The sequence below is a fragment of the Cyprinodon variegatus genome, unplaced genomic scaffold (genome assembly GCF_000732505.1).
Source record: "Cyprinodon variegatus isolate N-32 unplaced genomic scaffold, C_variegatus-1.0 Scaffold368, whole genome shotgun sequence".
In the NCBI taxonomy this organism is placed as follows: domain Eukaryota; kingdom Metazoa; phylum Chordata; class Actinopteri; order Cyprinodontiformes; family Cyprinodontidae; genus Cyprinodon; species Cyprinodon variegatus.
This window is the reverse complement of record NW_015150821.1, coordinates 17,393-28,825: the sequence shown is the minus strand read 5'-3', so window position 1 is coordinate 28,825 and position 11,433 is coordinate 17,393. Positions and strand designations below refer to the sequence as shown.

At 37.0% G+C, this 11,433-nt stretch overlaps 2 protein-coding genes across 3 annotated transcripts in view; one reads left to right on the top strand and one right to left on the bottom strand.

Annotated features, from left to right (window-relative positions):
- Positions 1-715, bottom strand: part of abcc4 (ATP binding cassette subfamily C member 4) — a 62,884-nt gene extending 62,169 nt beyond the window's left edge. The window contains exon 1 of the mRNA XM_015386413.1: positions 548-715. Coding sequence (XP_015241899.1) covers positions 548-621 — 74 coding nt within the window. The 5' untranslated portion in view covers positions 622-715. The remainder of the gene's footprint in view (positions 1-547) is intronic.
- Positions 716-4,550: 3,835 nt separating this feature from the next.
- LOC107092111 (claudin-10-like) lies at positions 4,551-9,438 on the top strand. 2 transcript variants are annotated; one of them, XM_015386412.1, is made up of 5 exons: positions 4,551-4,840; positions 8,107-8,268; positions 8,352-8,433; positions 8,508-8,612; positions 8,753-9,438. In XM_015386412.1, the coding sequence occupies exons 1-5, from the start codon at positions 4,627-4,629 to the stop codon at positions 8,907-8,909; spliced, it is 720 nt and encodes a 239-aa protein (XP_015241898.1). In that variant the 5' UTR covers positions 4,551-4,626; the 3' UTR covers positions 8,910-9,438. The 2 variants fall into 2 exon arrangements, with proteins under 2 accessions (XP_015241898.1, XP_015241897.1); XM_015386411.1 differs by lacking the exon at positions 4,551-4,840 and adding an exon at positions 7,158-7,501.
- Positions 9,439-11,433: the final 1,995 nt, after the last annotated feature.

Below are 11,433 nucleotides of genomic sequence, written 5' to 3'. Positions count from 1 at the left end.
ACAGGTCCTCTGAGTACATTAAACTAAAATCGAGATTTTCTTTTTTTTTTTTTTACTGAGAGGGTGAAAAGAAAATCAATTGACAACATTCTCCAATCCTTGAAGTAAAGAGGTATTATCAAGTCTGTTTAGTTGCTCTGGTGTTTGTTTTTAACTGGTGTGAAAATATGGAAGCAACATTTAAAGACAGGTTGTTACAACTTCGATACAAATTGCTCTTCAGGGTGATTCTGAGCATTATACTCCCAACTGTTGGAAAGTGGAAATAAAAGTAAAGTTTTAGAGATATTTTCCCTAATTTCCATTTCTTATATAAAATATTAATAGCAAAACTTAAGTTAGGAAAGTATTGCTTAGGTTAATTTAGTAAATAAATCTATTTTTCAAGCATGTTTATTTGTTTATCCTGCAATAGAGGATTGCATAGTTTTTTTTAATGCTATATTGATCAAACTTCTGCCATCAAGGGTCCAGGAATGGTTCTTTTCAATTTCCAAGCACACTGCAAGTCCTCAGGCTAAATAGGAGAGGACAGCTTTTTTCTTACCAGAAGAAAATCTTGGAGAGAAGATTAGCTGTTGCTGAAGGATTATCCTGCTTCTCCTTTTTCTCAGGTTCCATTGCCCTAACAGTAAAAGCTCCCCCCTGCAGGCTGATTCTGCAGACTATGTCCCTGAGAGGTGCAAACACAGCGACGACAACTGTTAGAAATTCTCCTACGTATGTGTCAGGATTTGTCCTAGTGACATTCGGGGCAGGATTACTCCTGGAGATTGGAAGCCGGTGCGCTGGCTCTGATGCGCAGAGGGACGCACTACGTGGCCCCGCCCACCGCGAGAGGACATGCTGATGCAGAGCTCCATCTTTCCCAGACTATATGGGTTCTGCAACCTGAGGCTCTGGAACCGCATGTCATTCTTTGGGGCCTCAATGACTCTTAATAATGGCTAAAAATGGTATAAAACACTAACTAATGTAGCATAATACCAAATACCAGTCTTACAAGATTTAGTGGTTTTTAATAAAGAATATTTCAATTTAATTTTCACAACAGAATGACATTAAAAGAACAATAACATAGAATAGAATAATAGAATTCTACTTTATTGTCATTGCACTGTCACAGGCAACAAAATGTGGTTTGCATCTATCCAGAAGTGCTATCCAGGATATGAATATTATCACAGGTGTAAGTACAAGCAAAAAGTAATAGTAAGGGACTGTAAAATGTTGTACATAAATATGAATATGGGAGCTACATGTATAGATTATACAGAATATACAGGAATGTTAGGAAAAGGATTATATATGTATTAGTGGGTTTATAATACAAGATAAATATTGGCAGATAAGATTTAGAGATTGTATACAGATTGTGTAAGTGTGTGAGGGGAACAGTACATTGTACAAGAAATATATTTTATTATTATTATTATTTGATTTGATTTTTTTAACTGTACCCCATAGAAGAAAATCCATGCTTGATCTCAATGGCGTAACGACACAACAATAAGCAACATTATCTGGGTGGGCCCCATAAGAAGTACAACACTTTGAAGAATGTGTTTATTTTGGGAAGTTTTTTTCTGTTATACCAGCAGCTCTTATTTCCTTTTTCTTTTCTGGAATCCGCTTAAGTACTTCTTTTTTGTTTCCATTGCTGCTAACACATTATACATAACAGTTATGGTTTTAATCTACGGTCTGGATTAACCATAATTCTAAGCCGTAGTGTAAAAAATAAAATACTCAAATATATTGTTCTTTTAAGATCTTTATTACGGTTTGAAACATATTATATGAGTGTATTTTTATCAACCGTCTAATGAACTATACACAGTTATTAACATAGTAATTAAAAGTACCACTGTCTGCTTTGCTACTGGTGTCATGTTTAAACAGCTCACCATCATGGGGAAATATGCCATGTGTTGCGGTATAAATAAGAATCTGCCAGGAAAGCTGTACCAATATCAGGTGGGTTTATGAGGAGTTTTAGCACCACTCCATCTGCTAAGAGACAAACTAGTCCACCATTGTGTAGGGGGCCTACCAGTTATCAGTGAAGGGGACCCGAAGAGGTCGGGGGCCCCTAAGCAACTGCAGACTCTGTTTACCGATATCTACGCCACTGCTTGATCTTTATAAATAGTTTTATGTTTTTCCTTATTTTAAAAGCTAAGAAACACATATAAACTGATCGTCGTTTAAGACAACAACAAATTTCCTATGGCAGATTTTTAACAAAAATAATAGGTTGTGTTTTATTAAAAAAGTCCTGTAATATTTTGTGACTCTAAACAATTGGTTCTGAGCTGATGAATATGTACCCATTAGGGCTTTCTGATTAGGGCTGTTAGGAAAGCTATTGGTTGTGAACTCAACCCCCATATTTATTTATTTATGTGGAAAGTGGAAAGTCACTTTTTTGATATTAAGTCAGATTTGCAAACACAAAATGTTATATGAGGCAGAAGCTAACACTCAACACTAATCCCAACCCACTGTCCCCATGGTGAAAGATAGTAGTTAAGAATTAATTATATCGGAAAATCCCGCAAATGAATGTCACAGTTACAATATCATTTGGGATGCCTGTTTTTCCCATGTGCTTCCATCCTATCACTTGACCTTTAGCATATTGTGTCTGGTGTGAGCATCTTTTGTCCAAACGGATGAGCATAAGATTAGTTGGTAAAATGAAAGTTTTTCATGTGTTATAACTAGCCAAACTTTAATTCACTCCAAAGTATCCTTTTGATATGGATATAGCACACACCGATATTGTGATTTTATTATAGCTACAATATATAGAGCAACCTTAAAGCTACAGTGTGTAACTTTTAGCGACATCTAGCGGTCAGACTGCAGACTGCAGCAACATGAACATCTCCCCCCCACCGCTTCTCCCCCCCAACAGTACGGCGAGCGTTACGGGACAAAATGTCTTCCACGACGTCCGCATCACCTACCTTCTCAAGTGATGAGGTTTGTTTACATAGATAATTTTACAGATAGTATTTCATTAGTCTGTGTAGGGTATAGATTTCATGTAGACTTAAGATAATAAATATACCCGTTATTTTTTCTACATCGTTGTGACGTTTTGGCGATCTCGCAATCGCTAGTTCGTTGGCTCTGCGCTGCTGTAGTGCAAAGATGTCTGCCTCCATGGCTGCGAGACCCGCTCCTATGTAATTATAAATAACGAATTCTAAGGCAACGCAAATATTAAGGTTAAGAGGCTGAGCTCGTAGATGATGATAAATAACATAGTTATGTATAATATATTACATTTCTGACTGTATATCCCTGTAATTATTACACACTGTAGCTTTAATCATAGTTTTATTACTACGCTGTTTCAAGAAGACATTGACCCTAAAACTCCAACCACATGTAAAATTGAATGGTTTAAATCAAAGCGTATTTATGTATTACAATAACCTAGCCCAAGTTCATTTCTAAAATAATTTTGAAAACTGTTGGAAGACTTTAAAATTCATGTTTTCTTATATTCTCATTGTAATTTAAGAGTTATTGTTCAAATTACAGAAAAACAAACACAAAGCAACTAGATGGCCATCCATCCTCTCAGGCTTACTCCGTGGGACCGGTGCCTATTTCCAGCAGTTCATGGGCGAGGGGCGGGGTACCTGTACATCCCGGACAGGTCGCCAGTCTGTCGCAGGGAAACACAGATATACAACCATGCTAACACACTCACACCTAAGGCCAATTAACCTAACAACCATGTTTTTGGACTGTGGGAGAAAGCTGGAGTACCCAGAGAGAACTCAGACATGCATGGGGAGAACATGCAAACTACATGCAGAAAGACCCCTGGCTGGGAATCAAACCAAAAACCTTATTGCTGCAAGGGAACAGTTTTTCAAACTGTGCCACCGTGTAGCCAATTAAAACATGTTTGGAAACTAAACGTATCTCTAAAGTAATAAAAAGTCATTGTCCATTTATTAATGGACACTTGTTAAACTGTGACATCCATTCATTATAGTAAAATCAAATTTATGCACAAAGGCTTTGAATATTTTCACTTCTCCATATTAGCTGCTGAGGTGAGGATAAAAAAGAAGATTTTTTCAGATATAATGAGAAGTTTGAGCCAATTTGACAAAACGTTTACCTTTTAGACCCTTCTCTTCTGTGAGAAAATAACATGAAGTGAAACATACATGTTCACACGTGGTAATGATTAGTGTCTCAGTTGCAAAATAAAGCATTTGTGCTAAAATAGATGATCCAGTAACTGGACTTTGTCACCTGTTTGTCCACTGTTTTTTTAAGATTAATGGTTACTTTTTTTATTATTTAACATGTAGATGGTACTTGACATCATCTGGGAAAAGAACATGAAGACACAAATGAAGGATTCTCTCTTTCCCCTTAGAAAATGTAATGCCTAACTGCCAGCTCATCCTTCCTTTACTCTTTCACTTTGAGACACGTGTGTCTGTCCCTCACCAGGTGAGCGGTCAAGATGTCTTGTCTGTTAATCATCTCTGTGAAACACATGTCCGAAGTGTAATTTTGCCCACCTGAGGACTTTTTATTTCTTCTCATATCTTGATATTTATCAGGACAAAACATAATTAAAGCTATCAAATGACAGGCTGGCAGATTCTGGCTTTCCTCAGCGGCTTAGCTGGGCTCTTCGCCACCATCGGCGCCACGGTGTCCAATGAATGGAGGGCCACAAGTCGGGCATCCTCTGTCATCACAGCCACCTGGGTGCTCCAGGGTTTGTGGAACAACTGTGCTGGGAATGCTATTGGAGCTCTACACTGCAGACCTCATCATACCATCTTCAAGCTTGAAGGTAAGATCACAGGCTTATTTGTTGCCTTTAATTATTAGTTGTTATATATATTAAAAGTGTTATTGTTAATCAAAATCTGTTGGAAAAACTATAGATTTTAAACAGTACTTAAATTGTAATTGTACAGAGCAATGGTTATAATAGAAGGTCATCTTTCGCATCATAATATAAAGTAGTTAGATTGATATGAGACACTTTTTGTCCAAGAACAAGCTCCATGTTCTCTGATGTCTTTATTTTTTGCAGCCTTTCTATCTGGTTGAGTTTCATATTGTGTTTATTAGCCATTAAAATTCTTCAGAAATAAAATGCATGGTAAAAATGTGGCCAAACTGTGGTGTATTTTAATTTCTAACTAGAAAAAAAATAAGTTTTTATCAGAAGAAATCCAAAGGAAAATAAAAGGACTGGTTCTCTTGATGAAAGCTAATGCTATATTGTTTTCTTATTGTGATTTTTTTGCCTTCTTCTTGACATATCAATCTTTGAGGGCTTTTTTGTGAGACTTGGAAAATACGTAACAAATATCTTGGTTAATGATGAACAAGTAAAAGATAAAGTGAAGGTATTTAAATGGTTACTTTAATTCAAGCAGTTGTAAGATGCTACAAAGGAGCTGTAACATTTAGGTGTAAGAGTACTGTAAACAAAATAAATACTAGACTGAAAATGTTTTTTGTTGTTTTTTTTTTATTGGTAACATGAATAATTCTTGCTCTCTGTAAAAGTACTGTTTGATGCATAAAATCACAAATAACATAAAGCCACACTTCAAACAACCTTCTTCATCTCAGTGCTGATCTTGTGTCATTTCTGGCTTTTATTTTCTTGAGTTTCTCATCCCTACAGGGTTGTGAAAGTGCTTATCAAGTACAAGTATCTTACAGCAGCTGGACCTATTCAGATTTGTCACCTTTAAACCAAACATATCAACGTATTATTTGGATTAACAAAAGGATTACACGGGTAAAACATATTTTTTTAATATTTGTCATGGATAATAATGTGAACAGTGTGATTTGCATACGTATTCAGAACCATTTACTTTTACACCAAAAAGTGCAGTTCTGATCATAGCACCTTCTTAGAGTATTATTATTATTATTATTATTATTATTAAATTATTTTTTACAGGAATCAGAGTTATTAAAAGCCATATCTAGTTTTTATTCAACTTAACAATTATGTGCTATTTTTACATAAAATTCATGAAAACAAATATAAACATATATATATATAGAGAGAACGTTTTTAGCATTTCCTGGATAATCTACTCAGGTGAAACTTCAGAAAGCGTCATATTTTCTCTCTCTTTGGAAAGGATAATCAGATCACTGCTTTATCAGTGTGTCTATTCATTTGATTGATTGTTCATTTGATTCACATGATTGCAAATAACTGCTAAGCTAAATCTACCAAAACATAGTACAAGTGGATCACAAACAAATTAACCCTAAGTACACTAATAAATGTCTTTATAATGACAAAACACTCTGAAGGTTAATTTCCCTTATAAATAAAACATGAAAAAGGCCCTTCATTTACCGGTAAGTATAGTTTGACTGCTATACCAGTTAAAAGAAATTTTACTTGATAGGAACAAAATTTGTAAAGTGTTCTGACCAAGTCAGGTGATATGCAGAACTTATTATTACAGGTGTTATTATCTAGCCACTAGATGGAGCTCTTTTTCACATTAATTAATGGAAGGATGAAACTACTGTTTAGTATTTAGTACCTGCTAGTCTATGTTGGGAACAGTGCTGATAATACGTGCTTAGTAATTGGTTTGTAATTAAACTGAAAGGCATAATGTTAATAATTCATCTAATGTGTGCTGTTTTTGGTCTAAGGAAACCAAAACCCTTAGGTTGAGCATTAATCATGGTTCCTTGTGCAAGGTGAGAGAGGAAAGGTGACATTTATGCTCTCTGGATGAAAAGCTAAAGATGACTGATCAATGAAAAGTTTGAAATAATGCAAGAAGGGGTTTCATGACTCTCCATGTGCACAATTCTATTTTTGATGAAAATATGGTTTTGCTCTAAAACCTTCCCATAAACATCCTATAACTGAACACATGAACACATCCTATAACTGGAAATATGCTGAGCTTGAATAAGTAACTGCCTTCATTACTGCTTCACAAACCCTCTACTTTCTGCAGTTCTAGTCCCAATCAGTGCAGCCCTGAGTCACAGTGACGGTGTGAGAAGGCTGACTATTGGCCACAAATTGATGTTTACGTCCAAACCCCTCCCTTAAGAATATAACTGTCTGCAACACATTAACTATCAAGCCTTCACTGTCACTGAACAAACTCAGACAGAGGAAAGATATCTTTTCGGAAACGTTTTCCCAGCCAGAAAACTATTAATTAATTTCTGCCCTTGTGAACTGATTTAACATCCCTGGCGGTTTGAAGGAGTCAACGCTGCAGCATGAGCGTCATGTTACAGGAGATCATGGCCTTCGTTCTAACAACCACAGGCTGGGTACTGGAGTCTTCCACCTTGTATGCGGACCACTGGAAGGTCTCCTCCAATGATGGATCTGTCATTACCACGTCGACCTTCTGGGCCAATCTGTGGAAGCAGTGCGTGACCGATTCAACAGGGATCTCCAACTGCAGAGACTTTCAATCAATGCTAGCTCTGGATGGTCTGCTCTTCATTTTTTTTTTTATTATCTCTTATTCGTTGTAACTGTTCCTATACCTCATGTGTGACTGTTTTAAACTGACTTTGATCAAGTTTAAATGTTGACTCATCCTTCATTCCTTAGAAATTGTTTAACATCAGCTCATTTTCTCTTTCTAAATTGTTTGAAAGTTCAAGTTCAAGCTCTTGCTATCATAGACTATAAAATATCACAACACCCAAGGCAAGTTTCCAATGAAACACTCATTTACCCCCAGATTTGTCAATGTTTAGCCTTTGTTCCTGGAGCTTGAAAGCCATAATTTAGATTTACAGGATGCCTCAGGCAGTTTTGGCCATGGATGACTACTTTAAGGAGTTGACTTTAGAGGTAAGTTTTGCCTCTAAAGCTGATCCGAGTGACAAATTTCATCCCAACAAAGTCACCACAATGCCACAACGTTCCTGGAAGCAGTTATGGTCACCTTTGACAAATCGTTTTTCATTGCCCTATTTGTAAATAGTTTAAAGGGTCAGTAACTTATTGACCTTGCTTTTTTTTTTAACATGAAAGGGAAAACCATTAAATGGAGACTGAACAGTCTTTGGATTTCTTTTGTTTTACAGGTTACATCCAGGCTTGTAGAGGATTGATGATTGCAGCCATCTGCTTGGGCATGTTTGGGTCTGTGCTAGCCCTGGTTGGGATGAAATGCACCAAAGTTGGCGGCAGTGACAGGAATAAAGCCAGGATTGCCTGCGCTGCTGGTGTAGATTTTATTCTCAGCGGTAAGTTAAGGATGATCAAGTTGAACAGCAAAATTTTCCTCGAAGCTGTTTAATCAATCACTTTTTGTCTCTTTTCTTCTCAGGAGTCTGCTCTCTTTCTTCATGTTCTCTCTATGCACATCGGATAACAACAGAGTTTTTTGATCCAATGTTTATGTCTCAGAAGTGAGTTTTATGATGGAGGCTTTAACAGAGGCAGTTGAGAGAGAATAATTTGAAATAATTTTGTACATTTGCAGGTATGAGCTTGGAACTGCCCTCTTTGTGGGCTGGGCAGGTGCTGTCCTCTGTATTCTAGGAGGTAGCGTCTTCTGCTTCTCTGTCGCAGATTCCTGTTCAAAAAGGTAAGTATAAGAAATTATTTTTCTGCATGCATTATGCATCAGTGTGAATTTTAAAGCAACATCTATCTGTGTGAATTATATTTGTGAGCCCTAAAGGGGCTTGATTTGTAAAGATGAAGTTGTGCTGTTTCCCTTTGCAGTCACAGTCAGGCAAACTATATCTTCAGAGGTGCTGCCTCACATTCCCATATCACCGCCTACACAAGAGGGCAGAAAAAGTCTGTAAACGAAAGACCAGCTACAGATAACAGCACCTCCTCCAGGATGCAGCACTTTGATAAAAATGTGTATGTCTAAAGGAAGGAATCCAAATCTCTTTTATGTAAAGCCATTGGTGGAGTTAAAGAGTTTTACCCTCTGCATGTAAGATGCAGCAACAGTACCGGTTGGCCTCAGTTTAACTACAGCAGAGGTTATTGATACAGTTTCATTTTGTTAGTTTTTTTGCTTTAATGTATACTACTTTAAAGTTTTCTTACATGGTTTACTCAGTGTTCTCGTTTTAGACACTTTTATATGTTCTGGAGATAAAGACAAGAAAACCGTGGTCCAAAAAATGAGCCAATCTGATAAAATGCTGTCATCATTCTCTAATGACATATTGTATAAAACTGTTTTGAATTTGTGTTACATTTATTTGTATGTTGCTCCCATTGCTAGTATCTATAACTGTATCTCATATGTTCTTTTATTAATCTGCATTGACCATCCTATTATTGTAATGTAAGAAAGCTGTTGACGCATGAAAGCCATTTTTGTAATGTTGTGATATCAAAAAGTTAAATAGAAAACTCTGTAAAAGGTGGAGGCCGGTCATCATATGAATCAAAATGGATAAAATACAATGAGATCTGACTTTCTTCTGAGTATTTCTTTGCTAAATGTGTTCAAAGTGCTGCAGGGAAAAGAGGATCATATCTGCATATGGATATTATCCTTTTTTCCATAAGGTCATTATTATAGTAAGTAAAACATGGACTTGTGTGGTTGTGCAATCGATTGTACTGTTGTCTTGAAGCAAGAGGGTCTTGGTTTTAAAAAGGTCAGGGTTTTTTCTGCATGCTGTTAATATACTATCCTTATATAGAGAATTATTTTCAGGTATTTTGAGATCCCTGTGCTTTTGTAAAACATTCATGCTGGGTTACCTGGATCCTTTAAATTGTGGCTAAGTGTAAAAATGTGCATGGTAGTCCAACCTGTGTGACATGGGAACCAGGGTGCATCATGCCACTCACTCAATGACTGGAGTCTTGCATGGATTAATATGTGATAATGTGTTCCAAAGCTACAGAAAGTGTTTTACAGTGACTCCAACACAGAAAGAACAGCACCAGTGTCACCATGTGGTGATTGACTCATCAATCTTTCCTCTAGTTATAGAACATAACACCTATATAACGCATTTAATTAATACTCAGATGCCTAAATTGCAAACACCCAAAAGTCAAAGAGAACTCCTCCACCCCTCAACAATTTACTTAGAAAGCTAGTGGTCCCCAACCTAAAATCCCTGATTCATCAGGAACGCTGAAAAGTGAAAGATCAAAGAATCAACATGCTTTTTGACAGTTTGTACATTATTAAATCCATAGCACATTTGTATTTTAAGACGTGATATCTTAAATACTTAAAATGGAGAGAAAACCCATTGCAGATATGTATTGCTATAGTAATAGTCTGCAAATCCCTCCATGTCAAGTTGGGTGGAGGTTTGACAGGACCCAAATAAAGAGACTGAAGCAGAAGGTGGTTACTTGCAGATATGATAACAAAAAGAGTAACAGAAGCAAAAATCCAAAAATACTGAAAACAAGGAATACTCTAAACAAGGGGGCAAAGAAATGACAACAAACCAGAAACAGTGACTGAGCAGGAGGTGCATATATGGGAGAAAGAAACAAAGACCAGGCTAATCAGCAGATTGGGAGCAGGTGTGAACAAAGGAGTCTTGAAAGGAGCTAGGGAAAAGGTGACTGACACAAAAGAGCACAAAGGGCAAACAAGAAATATCCATCCATCCATTTTCTTACACGCTTGTCTCGAGTGGGGTCGCGAGGGGTGCTGGTGCCTATCTCCAGCAGTCAATGGGCGAGAGGCGGGGTACACCCTGGACAGGTCGCCAGTCCATTGCAGCAAGAAATACCCTAAGAACTCAAATACAATAAAAAATAACTAGAAAATCATAAAATGGAAATAAAACCAATGAAAACTCAAAAATAAAATATAAACAGAACCATGGCACTCTAATGCTGCCAAAGTAACTGAATAGCCTAAAATGTGTTTTTAACAGACAAAAGAAATTGCAACTGGTAGCACTGTCAAAGAGAACATAAACACAGATAAAACTGAATCTTTTGCTGCTTGTCATGAGTATGTACAAGGAGTTTTGTCAAACTGGGCAGGTCTCACTTCGGTTACATCTTTTAATCACTGCAGGCTTAAAGAAGTGGGAATTTATTTTTTAAAAATGGAAAAAATTTATCAAAAATTGTTTAAGTCTGGCAGAAAAGTAAAAATGTACATGTTTCAATGCTTCATACACATCTCAGTGTGAAATAGAAATGGTCTGTCATGATCTTGAAAACACATCTGCTTTGCTCCGCCCTGCGCTCGTTATCTCTCATCAGATCCACCTGTTCCTGCTGCTATTTAAGCCTCAGGATCCCAGCCTTTGGTGCCAGATTATTCAAGCTGGACTGTTACCTGGATTCCACCTGTTGTCGACCTTGAAGCTTCCCTCTGACCATGGTTTGGATTTGCCCTCTGGATCCATTGGTTGCTCTGCATGCTCTTGACAGCGCTCCTCTTCTCGCCTGGA